This window comes from Lipomyces arxii (genome assembly GCF_038497795.1).
Source record: "Lipomyces arxii strain Phaff 12-163 unplaced genomic scaffold V1512scaffold_3, whole genome shotgun sequence".
NCBI lineage: Eukaryota > Fungi > Ascomycota > Lipomycetes > Lipomycetales > Lipomycetaceae > Lipomyces > Lipomyces arxii.
The window spans coordinates 606,806-625,486 of record NW_027117702.1 but is presented as its reverse complement, the minus strand read 5'-3'; the positions used below and the strand labels follow the sequence as shown (position 1 = coordinate 625,486).

Below are 18,681 nucleotides of genomic sequence, written 5' to 3'. Positions count from 1 at the left end.
ATTAATTGGTATTATAATGATTCGAAGAAGTAATAAAATGAAGAAGGATCGTGCTTTAAAGGAATTTAGTGCAGTTTTGAGTTGCCACATATATGTATAAAGTATAGTGTGTGTACAGTAGGAAAGTATGACCTTTGTCACATGAAAAAAGCAACAAATCGCAAGTTCCTAATTCGGCAGGTCCCTGCGCTTTGGAGTATATAATGTTTACTACCCCATGCATTATTAGTAATAAATTGAACGAAATTTCTGCTTATACGTATAATTATCTCCATACTATTTATACACAATTATAATTTATATATATATATCCATATTAAGTGCAAATTACGGAATGATGTAGTGGTGATGTGGATCGGGTTTTGTCGATCGACAGTAACGGACCGAGATGGCAAGACTGGGCGGCATTAGCGGCAAGCCACCGGCCTCGGTTCAATTCCATTCCCCTACATAACTCTGAAAGTATGTATTATATAAGCTATATAGAATACTATTTAAATAATATAAAATTGGTTACAGTAAAATTAGCGATTAAATTATTGAAATTTGGTTGGGTTTAAGCCAAAAAAAAAAAAAAAAAAACACTCATAAGTTTAAACATCAGACAAAAAGACCCAAATAAACGAGGTAAATGAGCCGCACGCCACGCCATTGAATAGTCGTACCCCTCTATCGGGTCAGAACTATTAAGGTCTGTGCTTTTCACTAAGAGCAAGAGAGACAGGGTTTGGGTATTATTTTGCAACACAAACTGAGCACCGACGGAGAACTTTGTGCTTTTGTCGCACAAGCAATTGTCTCAGTGCTATTCTCTACTTCCCTCTCTTTCTCTTACACGCGCACACACACACACACACGTACTCTCACTTTTTGGAGCGGCGGCGATTGACGGGAACCGCTTTCTCTCGCACTGTCTTCTCTCTCTCTCTCTCTTCCATCATACTCAACGTCTACTTGTCACTTACTTTTATCTTTATATACAGAGCTTTTATTATTCTAATCGTTTAACATAGAGTAATAAGGTTTGTGCGTCGCTTTATATTCACGTTAATACTATTGGACAGCTCCTGGAAACCGTCACTTTATAACTTACGAATAGACTGGGATCTGTTCGCTTACATCTCCACAGTTCAGTTCCGCATGTGCTTCTTTCAATAATTATATTCATATTACAAAACTTGGAAGGAAATTCTTTGATACAGATTTTATTTTATTCAAGTTTTTTACAGGGAAAAGTGCGATATTCATACCGCTTCAAAAAGGTCACGAAATAATGCCGAACTCAACGTCATTTTCTTCCTCCGGAATGCCGGACAATTCTCTGTCTGCTTCACATGATGCTCGAGTGTCGTTTCTATCAAAAGCTACACTCGACTTGAATGAAAACAACAAAGTAGTTGTCAAGGACAACCAAACGACTATGGCCGACGAAGAAGCTCCTACAAAAGATGACCCACTCGCTACAAAGATATGGCGGCTCTATTCTAAAGCAAGGTCATCACTTCCGAACCAAGAAAGAATGGAAAATCTGTCGTGGCGTCTAATGGCAATGTCATTACGCAAAAAAGAACGACAGTCGAAACTGTACGTCTGAGCTTTGCTTATGTCATTTTTTCCACTCGAATCTAACTTAACAATAGACACGGCAAATCATCAGCACATTCATCATCAGTCGCTAGTCCAATCACTTCCGAAATGGGAGATGCTTTCATTGATGAAATGACATACACGCCATCGTCCATAGTCGGATCTCCTTCGGGCTTGAATGTCTCACCTCAGTCCGATCGTCTCTTTAACTTTAATCACGCAACCACTTCGGCAATTCCAATAAGATCAAGTCATAAAGATCATGAACATTCTCAATCATTCGATATTGAACATATGACTAGTAGCAGTTTTTTGGACGATGAACGAAACGTACGTTCTATTCTTCTTTCTAAACTCACGTGCTAACTCCGCTAGGGTAAAAAGCGCCCTGCAGACTTCTCTCCTATGATCACCACAAATGACGACATGAATCTCGATAATCATCTGAACAATATCCCCGAATACAATCTTGACGACCACGATTCTATCTCTTCTTCCTTTAACCCTTCCGGAAATCCATTCAATTTCGCAAGCCCTTTTCAAGGCCGTGATGATCTAGGTCTTTCAACCAGCGCAAATCATAATCCTGCTTTTTCTCCTGTTGCATCTCCAGTCAATACTGGGTCTACGTTTCCTGTTTACAATAATCATTCGCTCGCATCATCTGTGACGTCTCAGGACTTTTATTCACCTCCGGCGTCTGGTATCCACTCTGGTGTCTCTACTCCACATCCTATGAATGAGACTCGCGAGTCGTTGTTTTTTGATAACATCACTACTCGTGAGCCAGTTCCAAATAGAAGAAGTATGAATCCTCCGTCGCGTCAGAACCGGCCAGTCATGCCTCCTCATTCGTTCAGTTTCTCAAACTCACACGATGGGTTTCCTCCAGCCCCTCCGGGACAGACCACACCTGGAGCTGCATCGTCGAATTTTTACGGGAATGGAATGAATTTTCTGCATGTTGATCCGTCTCAAGTATTGAATCCAGAGTTTGGTATGGGCAAGTCTTTGCCTGACAGGCGGCAAGGCATGTTCCATATTGTTGATCAGGAACTGGATGACGATGATGCCATGTTCAATGGCTCGAACCCAGCGTCAGAATTCTTGGACTTGCCGTCAGATTCGGACATGATCAATGTCCAGACTGTGAACTATAACAATAGCAATAACAACAACGATAGTGAATGGGGTCGGGCCCAGTTTAGCACTGATTCATTTGTATCGTCGTCGATGCCAGCACGGTCGGGTCAAATGAGCGGACCAAGTAAGACAGAGTCGGCATGGGCTCAGCCACGAGAGAAGCAAGACGGATTTGGTCGCAAGCAGAAAATTGCCCGAACCATTTCGTCACCGAACACAGCGTCACTCCTGCAACAGAACATGAATCGAAGGATTCAATCAAATCCGGGTACTCCACCTGAGCAGTTCAGTCCGAACAGCACTGGTACAAATGGGACAGTTAGCACCGTTGCAAGCAACGGGAGCACAAATGCGACATCGACCGGCACTATCTCTGCGACAACGTCGCCGACCGCGGTTGAAGCTGGTGGAGCTAATGCACAGTCAGGTGTGTCTCCGGGAAGCAATGGCGCGAACGGTGCTACCTCGCGGCAGCCTAATGCGACGTCGCCAGCTAACCAGATTGATCCTAAGAATCCCAATCTGATGGCTAACGGTCAGCCTACAAGTTGTACGAACTGCCATACTCAGACTACGCCATTATGGCGGCGGGATCCTGACGGGCAGCCGTTGTGCAATGCGTGCGGGTTATTTTTGAAATTGCACGGTGTCGTTCGACCTCTGTCGCTCAAGACTGACGTGATCAAGAAGCGGAACCGGAGTGGGGCTGGTGCGACTGGAACTGGAAACGGAGTTTCTGGTGGATTGAGTCGGTCCGGGTCCAAAAAGACCGGACGGAAGAACTCGGTTGTAACCGTTGTATCTGCGCGGGATTCAGACTCAGCTAGCCCACCACAGGACGTGAGTATTGCTCAGATGCAATTTCCAACTTCGACTACATCTCCCCAGTCGCATATTTCGCCAAGCCATCAAAATGCGCAGTCTCCGCAGCAGTTGTCGCCAATGTCGTTGCAGCAGCAGGCGCCTCAGCCGGTGTCGCACTACTCGCCTCAACATCAGATACAACCGCAGCCGATACAGTTGACCATGTCTGACGATGAAAATACAATGTCAAAGAGTGGGATGACGCAGCAGAACGGGAATCAGTGGGAGTGGCTGACGATGTCACTATAGATTAGTACTTGCTTTTATGGACGGTTTTTTATTTTTGGCTTCGAAATTGGATGGTCAACTATTGTACACCACAATAAGTTTTCTTAGGCGTTGATGATATTATGTTTTAGAACAAAAGAGTTACTTTACTTTTGCTTTTCTATTTTTTAATTTTTTAAATGATTGCTTACGTTTTTGTGTCATGCTTTTGGACTACATGCTTGATCTTTCATTGTTACGGGATTTTGTTTTTGGTAGCCAGTTTTGTCGTTTGACCGGGCATTATCAGTGTTTTTGTTTTCTCCTTTCTTCTTCGCTTATATATATATACACACATGCATTACTCTTTTTGTTATTGCTGAACGGCTAGAGGTTGCCTTATATTTTTATTTTACAAGTTGGTCAGATTCTACATTAAAGACGGATTGCAGATTAGAATTTGTCTTGTTATTTCTTTGTTGTAATGCTTTAAATTATAATGTGAATTTTTAAATTTTTTTGATGTCATTGCTTGTAGAATAAGTCTGACCCGCTGATCAGTGAAGATCATAATTGCAATGGCAGAGTATGAGGGGTATTTGAGTATGACACTGACGATCGCAAGACATATGAAAAAGTCCGAAACGGATATGTCTTTCTTGTTGAATTATTATTTGGAGTCTAGAAGAATGAGGCAAGTAGCGGTGACGTGAGTAGTGCAGAGTGAAGTAAGTGGCTTGAGAGATGGAGAGTCAGGCTTTTTAATTTCTCGATGGTGAAGGAGCGTGAATGTAGAAGGTGGGGTAAGGCACTTTATACGCTGTCCAAATAGATTATATCACATATCTTATATACATGTATATGTACGCATCTATTGTTTATATCGTAAACCATCAAGAGACAAATTATTTAGCTGTGGAGAAATATGAAGACTATCTATCAGTCAATGTATGTGTGACAATACAGTGTATCAGGGGTAAGGGTATCTTCATTATCGTGTGCAAGTGAACTTGTATGCTAGACGCCGTATTTTTGCATGCGTTGGTCGTACTTGTATCAGACCGCTGCTAATGCTCCATTCAAATTTTGACCTCGCGAGGACACGCATCTTCGCTTACTTGCTACTTGGTTTGGTAGACTTTATGCGCCTGACACAAAACCCCCAAGTCTTAGTTCTTGCGGTATACGCCGGGAATAACCAAAAACTTCTCAAATTTAAATAAAGTGAATAACTGTTTACATTTCGCTAAATTTGCAAAACTACACATCACGGCCGTAATGCTTTAAACTACTCTCTCTTTTCATTGTGCCCGGCCCGAGTGTCAAGTTTTGGTAACGCTAGCGCGCTATTTGGGTAATTTTTGAAAAAAATGGCTTGGTTCCTAGCGTATAATTCACCTCTAGCGGCGAACAGGCCATGTTTTTTTTGGAATTACGAACCCGGTCTTTGAGATTTGTGAGAGTGTTACTAACGGATTGCGGGCTGCCCTCCGGCGGTTCACGCTCTTACGCAGCTCTACCCCTGAGCCCCTGAGTATAATTTAGATAAAGTAAACACCGGGTAACTGTTAAGTAAATACTGAAAAAATATATGGACAAGTCCGGAATCGAACCGGAGACCTTTCGCATGCGAAGCGAACGCGATAACCAACTACACTACATGCCCTATTTTCTTCGAGTTTACTATTTGTAGCCATTCTAAACTAAAATATACAAGCTAAAAACGTGCTACTTATGTCTTAAATGTAAAAGCTATTGGCTATGCTGATGCGGCTTGAATTGTCTTGCTAACGTGACCTGCTATGCAGTCCACATGGTACGACGACAATAAAGCGCAAGATGACAACTACATCCGGGTCAGTTCCGGGTTACGTAGCGCTAGACGAGTTTGGAGTTTTGTGGTGTCTCCAAGTAAGCACTGTAGAAGTTGTGTGTTTGTAAACCGAGCGTGAGAAGCACTATAAGAAGAGTGCGCAGCATCGACATTGTTACTCGTCACGCTGAATATCTTTGATTAATCTACCAAGCCTTTTCTACGAGATTTTTCTACAAGAACCATACGACATCGCGCTGTCTCACCCATTATATTGGTGTGACAGGGTATTATCAAAGCAATGGTGAAGTCGAACGGTACACTCGCGTTTTACAAGAATACCTACGCGAGTACGTCAAAGATGACAAGGACTGGATCAAGATGCTTCCATTTTCGTTTCTAAGCAGATTCATACAAGTTTACCTAGATGACATAGAGTAAACCAGCTGTATATTTCTGTGTTGATTGATGTATCAAAGTAAAAAGCATAGAGCGTACAAAAGAAAAATGGTGCGAACGATAAAGCGGGCTCGAGCTCGGCAGTTCCGGCTTTATCTTAAACCATAAAATGCTTCGGGGCCACATTTTAGCTTGTTCTATTAAATTTAATTGATATTTAAATATTAGGTAACAATAAACAGTAATATTAGTAATATTAGTAATAATAGTAATAAAACAAATAATAACAATCACAATAAAATAGTAACAAAATTAACAATAATAATAAAAATTAGTAAGACTCGACAGAAAAAGCTATTCAGGGTTTAAAGTCGTGTTTCTACTCTCTGTCTTATTAATTACAGTATGTGCGACCCCTACCCATCGTCACTCTGTTTAATATACTTCACCCACATTTCATCCCGAACAATTTGAACTCGTCTTCATATTATTTCAACTCATAATATCGACAACTCATAAAGCACAAAATGATGCCTAGCGGTGTTTATAGCCCGTCTATGCCTCAGTTTGTGCTCAGAGACACCAGACAGGCTCAAAGACGAACCAGAGTTGTCTCGTGCACTGAATGTCATCGACGAAAACAGAAAGTATTTCATTAATCCGATTTATAAGCCGGCGATGATCTAACAGTATTTAGTGTGATAGAGAGTCCCCCTGTAATCAGTGTATACTACGCAAAGTAGAGAATCTGTGTCAATATGCAAATGAAAATAGAAGGAAAAGAGCTCAGCAACAAACTATTCAACAACAAAATCTACTAAGACCTATTCTACCTGCTTCGGCACCGGCAAACGTTCAATTGATGCAACAACCCTTACTTCCTCACGATGCCGCAGCAGGACAAAGTATAATACCTTCTTACCAGCAAAATTTCCCACAGCAATACTACCCCACGGCGGAAACAAATACCTCGTCGTTCTACGCTGCTGCTGCTGCTCATCCCGCTCAAGCTCAATCATTTGAGCCAGTCGAGTACGTTCCATCGGCATCGTACCCACCACCAACAATGCAGTCGACACCTCACTCCGGTACAAAGGTATCCATCTCCTTTTCCGGAAGCGACCATGGAAGTCTTTCCGCTGGCTCAGACGGCGCAGACGACGATAGCTACTCAGACGAAGATGATTTGTCTGACTACGGCGACAACGCGGTTGATCTTGCAGACACACTCGGGTATTTCCGGACGGCGGCATCGAGCGTGGCCCAGGATATTAAGGAAATTACTCCAAAGATCATACCGACTCCAGTCAAGCCAGAAGCAATGATACCAAAGCAGGTCGTCGAAACAAAGACTAATCAAAGCCAATTGAACAGGTTACTGAGAGCAATGCCGCCGAAACCGTACGCAGACCTACTCATCAAGATTTTTTTCGATGAAGCAAACTTCTACCGTGCGCTGAACAGAGTCAAGTTTCTGGAAGATGTCGAGAATTGGTGGGAACTTGAAGACCGGACGTCGCCGCAAGCGATTGAGACCGCGTGTCTGATGTTTAGAGTGCTCGCAATCGCAGTTGAGTTTGTGCCAGACGAACACATCAAGGCGGTCAAGGAAATAGACGGCAGCATTACGAACCTGACTCGAGACTACAACGCGGTTGCATCAGAGATTGCAGAGCTGATGCCAATTACGGTTTACAGAATTATTGAGATTGTGCTCAAGGCGTCATGGTACAAGTGCGACGGACGCATGAAGGATTCGTGTTACTGCATCTTGCAAGGTGTTCGCCTCGCGCATGAAATGAAGCTTAACGTCGAGGCACTGGACACGCCGCCGACGTACGAGCGCGAGCTGCGTCGTCGGACTTGGTGGATTTTACACTATTGGGACCGGTTCATGGGCCTGTCACTGTCGCGGCCGTTTGTGATCTCACCCGAAGATGGCTCGATGCCTTTCCCACTCGATCTTGACGACGCAGACTATTACCCGGTAGTCAACCCGAACCCACCAATGGTGACGCCATTCACGCCTAGGCTGATGCAGTATCATCTTGGAAAGCTGGTGACAACACTGGACTCGGACCCGGCACTGTTATACCGTAACTTGTGCCAGTATGCCGAGTCGCTTCCAGCCTACTTTAGACTGCATCACGCAGATACATCATATGACCAGCAATTCCCATTTCTGTTCATACAGCGCGAACGCATGACTGGTACAATCTGCATGGTCGCGTGCGCGGTGTACAGGCAAGGCATCAACATCCCAAACCCGTTGAGCTACTGCTTACGGCTATTGCAATCGTGCGAGACGCAGTTCAAGACTATGAAGCGCCATCACTATGCGCAATTTATTCACACGTACCGGAACTTGGAGCCTGCGGTCTTGATTTGTCGAGACTTGCTGCGAGAGATCAAAAACGAGCCCGGGCTTGCCGAGCGCGGATTCATGTTGAGGGCAAGACCAATCGATGTTGCGATTGGCAGCTCGAGGTTGCTCGAGTCAAACGACGAGTTGAACGCGTGGACGTGCCTGCAGGCCGCTGAAGGTGCAATGTACCGACTGCGAGAGTTCCGCCAGAACAACAAGATCGCTGGCTACGCGTACAAGGTGCTCAAGGTCTTGGTGCACAAGGTCCGTATCGAGCTCCGGGCAACGCGACCAGCGGCAGTGGACGGCGAATCTGCATCCACGGTCGACCAGAACATGATTGATGGAGAGTACCACGGCGAGCAGTACGTGGCCATGTACGGCCCAGGTGTCGACCATTATTCGCATATGTCGATTAACGATTTGCAAGACCCGTCTCAGGTCAGCTCGATGTCAGTGTCAGGCAGCGGATCGTCGCAGGCATCGCCGCCAGTTGACGTTCAAGCGTACGGTTCGTATTACAACGCGCTGGTAGACAAGCTCGTGGCCATGGCTGGCACAGATTTTTCGCTGGACTGGTTCCAGGACGCAGTGGAGAACGGGAAGGATTTGTCGGTTTTGCTATTGGGAGGCGGAAACCAGGCGCTCAGCGATTTGACTGCAGGGCTCGAGATTAGAATGTGAAGATACATGAGAACATACAGACTATTTACAGCTATACACAGGAATTACACGAGATGCATACTCTACAACAGTTATACACAAGATCCCTGAGAGATGCAAACTGACGAATGGAGCTTGATTTTTTTTCTACTTTTTTGATTTTGCTTTTATTCGGCGTTTTGAAGTAATATAAGAGATCTGTATACTAGCTCTTTGTTTTTGTTTGTTTGCGTATGGGAGATAATATATGAACACGAATTACTTACAAATTATGAGGGTTTGGTGTTAGACAAATGTTTTGTATTTTTGTGGGGAAATTGCCGTAGCAACGAGAACAACAAGCAAACGATGTCCACGCAAATGTCACAATCAGAGGTCACGACTCACCCGGGCACGGACGAGCACGATGAGACGAACCCTATAGCAGCGTCGGCCGCGATGCCGTTGACAGTGATGAAACACATTGTGCCGCTGCCTAACGGGTATGATCGTAAGCGCAAGAACTCGACCGACACCGCAACGTCTTCGGTTGTCGAAGGTGATGAGGACGAGGACGAGGAAGATGAAGAAAGTAAAGAGAAGAAGAACAGAGCAAGATCGAAGCTGATTGCGTTTTGGAAGTCGGTTGCAGCAAGACGACAGAGTCGGCCAAGCGAGAAAAGACGTAGGAGTACAGTAATTGATGACGATGATGATGAAGTGTCAATTTCAATTCAGGCACATATTCCAGGCAGCTGGCCAGCAGTCGGTCAGGACGACTTCGCGTCGGAACTTGACGCTGACGCGCGGGTGATTGGGCCGTCTGGGTCGGAGTATTTCTTTGCGCATCTTCATGACGACATGTCCGAGGACGAGGCCGAGTATTTTAAGGATTTTCCCGACTCGAGCGAGAATGTGGAGTACGACTACTGCATTGTCGAGCCGGATCGTGAGCAGAGTGAGCATGAGCACGACGGCAAGCGCGATGAAGACCCAACGCTTGACGACGGCTTTCAATTGATTCCTCGACCACTCCCAGTATGATTCTCTATATCCATACGAATTCTCGCAGGAAACTATGTACATAGCAAACTCAGAACTCATCGTCATCATTAACAGCAGCAGCATCACTCATCTTTCGAAACAAATACGACACCAATTCTAACCTCGGCTCGATCTCGAGCGCAGTCTGCAGGACCTGGTCGCCGATCACATCCGCTTTAGACTCTAGCAAGTCATCGTATTTTCCAATCACGTTCTTAGGCTCGATGTGAGCATATTCTAGTAACGCATTCAGGCGCGCGCTGGCTTGCAATCTTTTTGGCTGCATTGTCAGTACCGCTGCTTTGGTCTTGATGATGGCACATACCGGTTCAGCTTTCTTCAGTAGCAACAAACTGGCCGACATCCAACCAAGTCCGTCATCGTCTTCATCACTGTCTTGGTCGTCAGACCCGTCATGGTCAATCGTCTGAGCACTAGAATCTCCCGTGCCGTCGCAGGTACATGTCAGCAAATCATGTGTGTGCGAGGTGGTGTCTGGGTACAGCGTGAATATGTCTTTAAGCTCGGTCAATGTGAACGAGTTCTCGGCAGAGCTGGCTTTACCGTCCATCAGATTATCCGCCAAACCTTGCTTAGTTAATTGTCGTTGATAGATTTTCTCATCAATGCACCCGGTCCTACTTGTTAGCGCATTTTCGTTTGGTGCAAATTAAAGACCTACGTTAGAAGGCGGTAGATGTATACCGGTCGTTTCTGTCCGTCACGATGGATCCGTGCCATGGCTTGCATGTCGACAGAAGGGTTCCAGTCCGTGTCGAACAACACCAGCCGTGACGCGCCAATTAAGTTGATGCCCGCGCTGTTTAGTTTAGTTCAATCAATCCAAACTTCACAAACACAACACTTACCCGCCACTTTTTGCAGACAGTAAGAACGCAAACGACTCTGACTTGTCCTGCTTGTTGAACGTGTCTACAATCTCCTGTCGTTTCTTCGCTGGCGTTGAGCCGTCGAGGCGTAAGTACGTCGCACCGATACTGCTGACCACACCTTGCAACAGATCCAGGGTCTGTGTAAAGCTCGAGACCAGCACGACTTTCTCATCCGTCTGGTGAAAAAGCTGTTGCAGAAAACAATCCAGAAACGTTAGCTTGCCGCTCTTTGCGGTCGCGGCCCGAGACAGATCGATGTCTGCCAGCAGAGAGTTATCGGTCTGATCACCGCCAGTCGCGGACGGATTCAAGAGAAGTTTCGGGCTGTTGCACACTTTCTTGAGTGCCGTGATTGCTCGTAGGTGATTTGCCATGTCGTCGCTTCGCAGGATCGACTTCATTGCCGTGGACTCGAGTAATGTGCGACAGATGTTGAGCTGAGCTGACGACGGTCTGCAGAAAATCACAAATTCGTCTGCAAATGTTAATGACTGAGACAACTTTTGCATTCTGACTTACTTTTCGGTGGAAGGTATGCGGACAAAACCTCGGCTGTGCGTCGAAGCACGAAGTTCTTGGTCAACGTTGAAAGCTGTGTTGTTAGAAGATTCAATATACACTGAACCAACGTACTCCTTCTAACCGTGCACGACCTAACTCTATATCTGCTTTTCTCGCATCTGGTTGTCGTGACCTGATAATCGGCAACTCGAATTCCTGTTCTGTCAATCTAAACTCAGCAAATCAAACAAAAAAAATACTCTTTTGAACGCGTTGTAACTTGAAAACAAGTCTGGGTTGACAAAGTCAATCATGGTATAGAACTCGCCGAGATCGTTCTGGATTGGTGTGCCGGTCAGCATGACTCGACGCGGGGTTTTCAGTGAGTTGAGCGCTTTTGCAGATTTGCTGGTCGAGCTCTTAAGTCGGTGACTTTCATCGCACACGAGCAAGTCAAACGTAACGTCCATGAGCTCGTTCTGGACCAGCCTGAGTTTTTCGTATCCGATGATCATGACCTGGTACACTCTTCCTTTCGTAAAGTCGAGCAGATTGGATTTTGCGTCAACCACAAACACGGCCACACGTTCGCGGCCGAGCCATTTCCGCAGTTCGCGCCGCCAATTGTTAATCAACGTCACTGGACACACAATCAATACTTTTTTAGCAACTGGCGGCTGGCCCCAGATTGGGTTTTGCTTCAGCAGCGTCCACAAAAGCGTGATTGTCATCAACGTTTTGCCGAGTCCCATTTCGTCGGCCAGCAGCGCGCCGGTGCCGGCATTGCTTTTGAGTCCCATCACGCACTCGTACAAGAACGTGACTCCATCGCGCTGGTGCGGACGCAAGTGTTTTGACAAAGCCGGATCAACCACGACGTCGACAATTTGTTTCCCTGGCACCGGTTTCGGGCGCGGCATCACCAGCGCGTGTGGGCCAGTCGGACTGTGTCTCGGGGTTGGCACAGTTGTGTGTGTGTTGATTGGAATTGTGTTTGATTTCAAGTATGGAGCCTTAAATGCTGCACCAACCAGGACCGATGACGGCGGAATGCTGATCACCGGATCTGGTTTGGAAATCTTGACGGGTTTGGTGGACTTGATTGGCGCAGACACGATCGCGAGATCGTCGTCACTGTCGTCGATTGTGTTGATCACGGTTGACCGAACAAAAATCCTACCAGATTTGACGTCGCGCTCGTCAAGTAAACAGTCTGCTTCTGTTTCATATAAACCAATCCTAATGATTTCTCCGCTTGCTAGATTTGAAAACTGGCACTTTGTTTTGCCCATCCTGCGATTTTGTCAGTATTCTTAGACGTGATGACAGCGGAAACACAGTATAACTTACAGACGACCAGTCATATCTTGTAACGTGCAAACATTGCCTTTTAACCCCAAAACACCATCACCATCCCAAGTCTTGTGCTTCTTCATTGTGATTTTGCGATACACAGCAGAGTAATAAGTCGTCGCCGTAGTCCCAGCAACTCCTGCTTTTGAGTTGAGTTCCGAAGTCGGCTCATTTTGATACAGTCGCTTCAAAGTCTTACTTGGAGGCACAAACGATCTTTTGACATCGACAAAGTCGACAACTTCAACGACCTCACAGTCATCACTATCGTGTTTCCGCTTGTTATTGTCAGGGTTCGCAAGAGTGGGCGCAGTCAAAATCCGCGAATTCGCAGGCGTTCTATACTTAGTGTTTGCTTCCGGCTTGTTTACAAAAGTCGGGGGCTTGAATGGGCGAAACATCGCCGTGACATGCGAAGATTGTTTGCTGAGTCCAAAACGACGCGTTTTCGATGTTTACTGTTCGAACTGGTCACGTGATAACGCACAACGTAGTATTGATTTACACAGTTGTCTTATGCAATAGATAGATTACTTTTTGATAGTTACAGATCGTCCCACCCAAATATAAAATCCTGCGCTTTCTTCGATGTCCATCCGAGCCAGCTCTGACTGCTCGAGCCGGTTCTCAATCTTTTTGCGCCGTTCTCGACAACGCCTTCTTTCACGCCGCCCTTGTCATCACCGCTGCCCATTAAAATTGACGCCAGTCCACGCAGTGTAGCCGAGCCCGTGATACCTCTGCGTTCTTTTTCCTTGAAGATCCCGTCTGATCGCTTCAGGTCGATTCGCCGACCAAGACCGGCTGGCATTGATGTAGTTCTAGGTAAAGACGTGGACTTCTCCGGTGACTGACCCGGTGCAGGTGAGAAATAGGACTGCTGCTGTGACTGCTGTTGCTGCTGTGGTTGTCCTTGCTGTGGTGTGAATAAATACGTCTCATTGGCGTCCTCGCCCTTCCGCCGTCGCGAGATCGTTGAAGCGTAACTCGAGGACGCTTCTTCGCCTCCGTCGAGCAAACCGTGAATGCCCAAACTACTCTCCGAACCTCTAATTCCGGCACTGCGTCGCAGGCTGCCCGGTGTTTTGGCAGGCGACATGAGTTCGATTTCATCGGACGGTGTGCTTGCTCGGCATCCAATAATGTAATCACCGGCGCCCAGTGTTTTTCCATTCTCGGCCAATGCTCTGCTTGCAGCCGCTGGCGTCGTGTATGTAACTCTCATCCAGTTTTTGCCCATAATAACTGGAACAGATCCGGCGGCTTCCTTGTCGGAATCAAGTCCGGTATAGTGTTCCATAATTGGGCCAAACTTGGAAAATTTGTCAATCACCGCATGGCTCATGTGATCAGGAAATCCAAACACAATAACGCTAGTAGGCTGCTCGGTAGACTGCCGCTTTGTGTTGGCATACGGAGTGCCAGGAGAAGTCGGCTGCCACGAATCCTGTATATTTGATGGCGTCTCTACAGAAGGAGCCGGTAGTGCGAGGTTATTTGTAGACGACACAGTAGATGGAAGCTGAAATGCAAATGGTGACGCGGTTCCGGAGTCGTAGATTGATTCTGTCGGCGGCAGGTCATCAAACTCTGCATTGAACGAGGACTGATTGCCCGAGACCGAGTTCTGCGCTAACGACAACCGCGTGTGGTGAGGTTTTGGGACACCAAACGACTGTCCACCAAATTTCTGGCTACTGGAAGCGGTCTTGTTGCGCAGGCGGGACATTGACGGCGACGATGTGATTGGTGTCGACGGACCGGTTCGAGGCGGCATCGTTCCGTATGGCGACATGGGCTGCTGGTATCCCGACATGCTTGGAGACCGGTTTCCACTAAACCCAGGTGAGTTTTGGGCCGAATAAGGCTCTGGAGAGTTCAGTGGAGAGTTCTTGTATCGCATATGGGTCAGATGGGACGGAATGTACCGCCGTGATTCTCCATTGGTGGCCCATTGTGGAGTTGGAGGTGGCGCACGTGTTGGCGATGACATTAGATATGCAGATGTAGACTGTACTTGCTGATTCTGTAAGCCGCGTTGACCTTGTTGTGCGAGCTGATTCTGCATTGATTGCTGCTGTTGGAGGAGCAGCTGAGCCTGCTGGGCCTGTAATTGTTGCTGAGGAGATGCCAGATTAAATGACGACTGTGATTGAGTTAAACCTCGGTTTCCATTTAATGTTGATTGTTGCTGTTGCTGTTGTTGACCAAACGGAGAAGACGCAACATTTGGAGAAGAAAACAGACTTGACTGGGCTGGTTGCTGAGTGCTTGAGTTTCCAAACATAGCTGGCTGTTGCTGCTGCGGTTGTTGCTGCGATTGCTGGCCAAATGAAGGAGTATTTGAACCGAACAGGTTTGATTGCTGTGGTTTATTAGGAGTACTGTTTCCAAACGACAAATTTAGTGATGGAATAGTATTTGTCGTATTAGACGATGGTTGATTTGGCGTATTGTTTCCAAATAAGAACCCACCTGATTGTTGAGAAGCAGTTTGATTACCAAACAAACTCATTTTTCTTGATGTTTGGTGAAGAGTTGAGGTTTGAGTGAAGTGATTTTCGAAGGAGAGAAAGAAGTGTAAACAAATGATTTAGTCCAGTTTAGTTTTTGTGTGGTGTAATTTAGTGCTGATATTATAATGGGTGTATTAGAACGGGTTAATTGGTGAATAGCTGCTCAGTATGGTTTTGATGTTACAGTGACCATTTATGTCACCAAATTCATCACTAAACAGTCGAGTGTCACTAAACCATCACTAAGTTCATCACTAAATCATCACTAAAATGGCCGAAGTGTCATTAAATCATCACAATTTAGGTAAAAGCGCACTAGTTAGTTGTCACTAATTTCGTCACTAAATATCACTGTTCATCAAAAATCATCACTATTCATCACAACAACATCACTAACAGTAATAATTTACCACTAAGTTCACTGCCAGCTCATCAATCCGATCACCACAAAATCACTTAAAACGTGACCGAGCTCGCCACTTTTTAAGCCTCTACCTCTCATACATATTTTTGCCAAGTCGCGTTAAACACGCCATTTGAAAACGAATAAATTGAAATGTTCACTTTTATAAATTCATCGCTAATTTTCATGGTTTTCTTGGCTTTTCCGTAAAATATTCATTGTATTTAACTTACCGAAAACAGTTAGAAATGGGCATCACCAAACCTAATCCAGCGCGTTCATCCTCACAAAACTCACCTGTACTCTCACTCTCACCATCGACTACTGCAACGTCATCGTCCTCAAAAGACTCAGAGTCTTTGCATACAAAATTCTCGTCATATCTCAGTCTTGTTCGCAGACAGTCGTCCTTGATAATGCACAGTAGATCAACAAATCTCTCATCTACAGCTCTATCGGAAGGTCTCTTGGTTCCGGAAATCGTGACCGAAACCGAGATTGATACAAAACCAAGTCAGAGACGGGCGGTTTCGTTTGATGAACGGTCGTTATCGCCTGAACACTTACATCCGGAACGTGCAACAAGTCGTGGCAGATGGGGAAGAAGGCTAAGCAGTAGAAGTCCAAGTCCCGCTAGAGGAAGCAAAACCGAGTCGAGCACGTCTCCGACTCCAAGAAGTGGAAGCATGGCAAGCACAGACCTCGACTCGCGAATGAGTAAACTTGACTTAAATTCAGAAGAAAAACCTAAACGGCGTTCACATCTGTTTAAGAAACACTTCGACCCAGACGAACCAGAATCAGACAGCGAAATCAAGACGAGACAACAAATCCGAGAAGCGTTGGACTTTGTACGCAGCCAACGAATAGGCATGATGACGTCCCGCAATGCAAAGAACCAATTAGTCTCTAGCGCGTTCGCGGTTGCCCTGATTGTGGGTACACTATCAACATAGCAGTAATCAATGTACTGACACGTACATAGGAAAACGGAATTGACATTATATTTCACGCAAACTCGCGTACATGCAACATAGAAGATATTGATAATGACCCACACATGAACCTCTCTTTTCAAAACAATGAAACAGTAAGTGTTTTCCATAAGTCGACGCTGCATCAAAACTAACTTATCAGGCCGAGTGGATCTCAATAGCGGGAACCGCAAAAATAGTCTCAGACGAAAAAAATGTCGATCGATACATGCGAGCCACAGTCAAAGACTGGGTTGACGGAAAAACATTTGCACAGTTTGTCCAGTTCACAACACATACCATAGCGTACTGTGTCAGCGAGAGCTTTGATTTCGTACCGACTTCAAGCGCAAACGGAATCACGAAAGGCGAAATCCGAGGTAATACCAGCACAATCAAGATTGACGAGCGTGCAATCAAACAATACCGCAAGCGAATCATGCATAAACATGCAACGCATCATCACCACTCATAGTGGTTTTTACAATAAATACATAGCAGTAATAGAACCAGATCAAGTCCATGGCACAGTCCAATCAAAAATATTGTCCGCGTAATCGCGATCAAGCAAGAACCGGTCACGCTCAATCTCTCCTGTAATTCTAAAACTTGTTCGATGCCGACGCTGGCTACCATCGCTTCCACCTCCGCTTAAAATATACTCTCGCTCGCGCGCAATGTAAAGTGACGCACCACACCATGGCCCCAGACTTTTGATTGCCTTGATTCTTAAAGGATCATGAACGTTCCATGCCACAAAGTATGCATGTACAGCCGTACTCTCGGTCGTCAGTTCGGCCCGGACCTGTTGCAATATCCGCGTTTTGAGTCCAGGTACGTTTGAGCATCCCCCTACGAAAATGATTCGACTCAGCACCGCAGCTCGAGTGTCAATGCCCAACTTTACCAAGCAAGCCACAATCAAGTCCGGGATAGCAAACGAATCTGTGTCGTCCATCTCGTCTGGCTCGCGCTTCATGAAACATTCGACCACGGGATTGTACCTGGTCTCTGCACTCGGAACGTAGAAAGTATTCCCAGACAACGTCACTGCAAACGCGTGTTGAGCCGTACTTGGCTCGGGATCAACATCGGTCTCCAGACAGTACATTGCTCTTGCAATGAACTCCTCGGTCTCTGAAAACGTAGGGACCGTGTCTGTGAAAGTCTCTAACCGTTTGCTGACTAGTGCGTGCAACATCTTACCTGCACGATTACTAGACTGAACACAAGGCAGCAGCGGTTTATAATCGTAGATCTAAGATGTTAGTCAAAAACCGCCTACCAGAGCTGGTCCACGTACCGGAGTAACCGTAATCTCATGCCAACCAATATCAACAACAATAGCATTGCGAGCACCAGCAGAGACCATTGAGCACAAAGGCGATAAGATGAACGTAGCAGAAATAGCTTGAAAGTAGTTGAACAGAACAAAAGCAATAGCCTTCTTAAGCACAATCGGCATCATTGGATTTTCCAGCACAATGACCTTTCTACTCCGACCGTCTAACAGCAAGTACCTCGAAACACATCAGATTTTGTCCTCCATTACAACCAACTCACGCACTTGTAATAGACATCGCGAAGAACAACTTGGAGCATGTCATGCACGTCTTCTAATCTGGTCTTTCTCAGATCAATATCCCACAACTCATAAGTCTGGACTCTGTCTCTAGAATACGGCTCAATTGCAATCTCGCAGACCGGCTGGTCCATTCCCGCGATCCCTGCTCGGATTCCACGCGCGCCAATATCAAGAATCACCGGCGGGTCTGTATGTTGCTGTCGTGTTGCAGGCGACAGCAGCAGCGGTGACGACCCGAGTGCTGACGGCGATGACGGTGCCGGTGAAGACGACGAGCGTAAGAGACTCGGTGCATTTCTCGTCACTTCAATTTCGTTTGTTGACATTTTTCGTAAGTGGTCTTGAAAAACGCGTGACGACGCGAAATCTAATTTCACGTGAGGCTCGTGAAG

The 18,681-nt window shown here is 46.0% G+C and overlaps 7 protein-coding genes and 1 non-coding gene across 8 annotated transcripts; 4 read left to right on the top strand and 4 right to left on the bottom strand.

The window, feature by feature from the left end:
- The first annotated feature begins 1,886 nt into the window (after nt 1–1,886).
- V1512DRAFT_259386 (uncharacterized protein) lies at nt 1,887–4,319 on the top strand. Its single transcript, XM_066915631.1, has one exon. It carries the CDS (start codon nt 1,993–1,995, stop codon nt 3,841–3,843), a length of 1,851 nt encoding a protein of 616 aa, XP_066773125.1. The 5' UTR covers nt 1,887–1,992; the 3' UTR covers nt 3,844–4,319.
- Nucleotides 4,320–5,393: 1,074 nt separating this feature from the next.
- On the bottom strand, nt 5,394–5,467 carry V1512DRAFT_t17. Its single transcript has one exon. It is a non-coding gene; the product is annotated as a tRNA-Ala (tRNA).
- A 949-nt stretch (nt 5,468–6,416) lies between these two features.
- Nucleotides 6,417–9,310, top strand: V1512DRAFT_235188 (uncharacterized protein). The gene is made up of 2 exons (XM_066914080.1): nt 6,417–6,660; nt 6,711–9,310. Exons 1-2 carry the CDS (start codon nt 6,541–6,543, stop codon nt 9,060–9,062), a joined length of 2,472 nt encoding a protein of 823 aa, XP_066773124.1. The 5' UTR covers nt 6,417–6,540; the 3' UTR covers nt 9,063–9,310.
- A 79-nt stretch (nt 9,311–9,389) lies between these two features.
- V1512DRAFT_251873 (uncharacterized protein) lies at nt 9,390–10,064 on the top strand (the record flags this gene model as incomplete). Its single annotated transcript, XM_066914691.1, has 1 exon — nt 9,390–10,064. The coding sequence occupies one exon, from the start codon at nt 9,390–9,392 to the stop codon at nt 10,062–10,064; it is 675 nt and encodes a 224-aa protein (XP_066773123.1).
- Nucleotides 10,065–10,113: 49 nt separating this feature from the next.
- On the bottom strand, nt 10,114–13,212 carry V1512DRAFT_246267 (SNF2 family N-terminal domain-containing protein; the record flags this gene model as incomplete). Its single annotated transcript, XM_066914419.1, has 8 exons — nt 10,114–10,344; nt 10,390–10,702; nt 10,747–10,884; nt 10,934–11,432; nt 11,477–11,549; nt 11,591–11,674; nt 11,719–12,751; nt 12,809–13,212. 8 exons carry the CDS (start codon nt 13,210–13,212, stop codon nt 10,114–10,116), a joined length of 2,775 nt encoding a protein of 924 aa, XP_066773122.1.
- A 70-nt stretch (nt 13,213–13,282) lies between these two features.
- Nucleotides 13,283–15,750, bottom strand: V1512DRAFT_102752 (Nup53/35/40-type RNA recognition motif-domain-containing protein). Its single transcript, XM_066912866.1, has one exon. The coding sequence runs from the start codon at nt 15,324–15,326 to the stop codon at nt 13,356–13,358; it is 1,971 nt and encodes a 656-aa protein (XP_066773121.1). The 5' UTR covers nt 15,327–15,750; the 3' UTR covers nt 13,283–13,355.
- On the top strand, nt 15,542–17,247 carry V1512DRAFT_259380 (uncharacterized protein). Its single transcript, XM_066915630.1, has 3 exons — nt 15,542–16,665; nt 16,716–16,820; nt 16,868–17,247. The coding sequence occupies exons 1-3, from the start codon at nt 15,979–15,981 to the stop codon at nt 17,177–17,179; spliced, it is 1,104 nt and encodes a 367-aa protein (XP_066773120.1). The 5' UTR covers nt 15,542–15,978; the 3' UTR covers nt 17,180–17,247.
- V1512DRAFT_102759 (actin-domain-containing protein) lies at nt 17,199–18,671 on the bottom strand. Its single transcript, XM_066912867.1, has 3 exons — nt 18,272–18,671; nt 18,008–18,224; nt 17,199–17,962 (listed from the first exon to the last, which is right to left on the bottom strand). Exons 1-3 carry the CDS (start codon nt 18,613–18,615, stop codon nt 17,219–17,221), a joined length of 1,305 nt encoding a protein of 434 aa, XP_066773119.1. The 5' UTR covers nt 18,616–18,671; the 3' UTR covers nt 17,199–17,218.
- Nucleotides 18,672–18,681: the final 10 nt, after the last annotated feature.

Excerpts from the sequence above, each read along its gene's own strand:
- V1512DRAFT_102759 (XM_066912867.1), bottom strand. The coding sequence starts at position 18,615 with ATGTCAACAAACGAAATTGAAGTGACGAGAAATGCACCGAGTCTCTTA. Across the intron at positions 18,225-18,271 it reads CTTCGCGATGTCTATTACAA|GTACTTGCTGTTAGACGGTC; the intron begins GTGCGTGAGTTG and ends ATGTGTTTCGAG. Across the intron at positions 17,963-18,007 it reads ATGAGATTACGGTTACTCCG|ATCTACGATTATAAACCGCT; the intron begins GTACGTGGACCA and ends CTAACATCTTAG.
- V1512DRAFT_235188 (XM_066914080.1), top strand. The coding sequence starts at position 6,541 with ATGATGCCTAGCGGTGTTTATAGCCCGTCTATGCCTCAGTTTGTGCTC. Across the intron at positions 6,661-6,710 it reads GTCATCGACGAAAACAGAAA|TGTGATAGAGAGTCCCCCTG; the intron begins GTATTTCATTAA and ends AACAGTATTTAG.
- V1512DRAFT_102752 (XM_066912866.1), bottom strand. The coding sequence starts at position 15,326 with ATGAGTTTGTTTGGTAATCAAACTGCTTCTCAACAATCAGGTGGGTTC.
- V1512DRAFT_259386 (XM_066915631.1), top strand. The coding sequence starts at position 1,993 with ATGATCACCACAAATGACGACATGAATCTCGATAATCATCTGAACAAT.
- V1512DRAFT_259380 (XM_066915630.1), top strand. The coding sequence starts at position 15,979 with ATGGGCATCACCAAACCTAATCCAGCGCGTTCATCCTCACAAAACTCA. Across the intron at positions 16,666-16,715 it reads CGTTCGCGGTTGCCCTGATT|GAAAACGGAATTGACATTAT; the intron begins GTGGGTACACTA and ends ACACGTACATAG. Across the intron at positions 16,821-16,867 it reads CTTTTCAAAACAATGAAACA|GCCGAGTGGATCTCAATAGC; the intron begins GTAAGTGTTTTC and ends CTAACTTATCAG.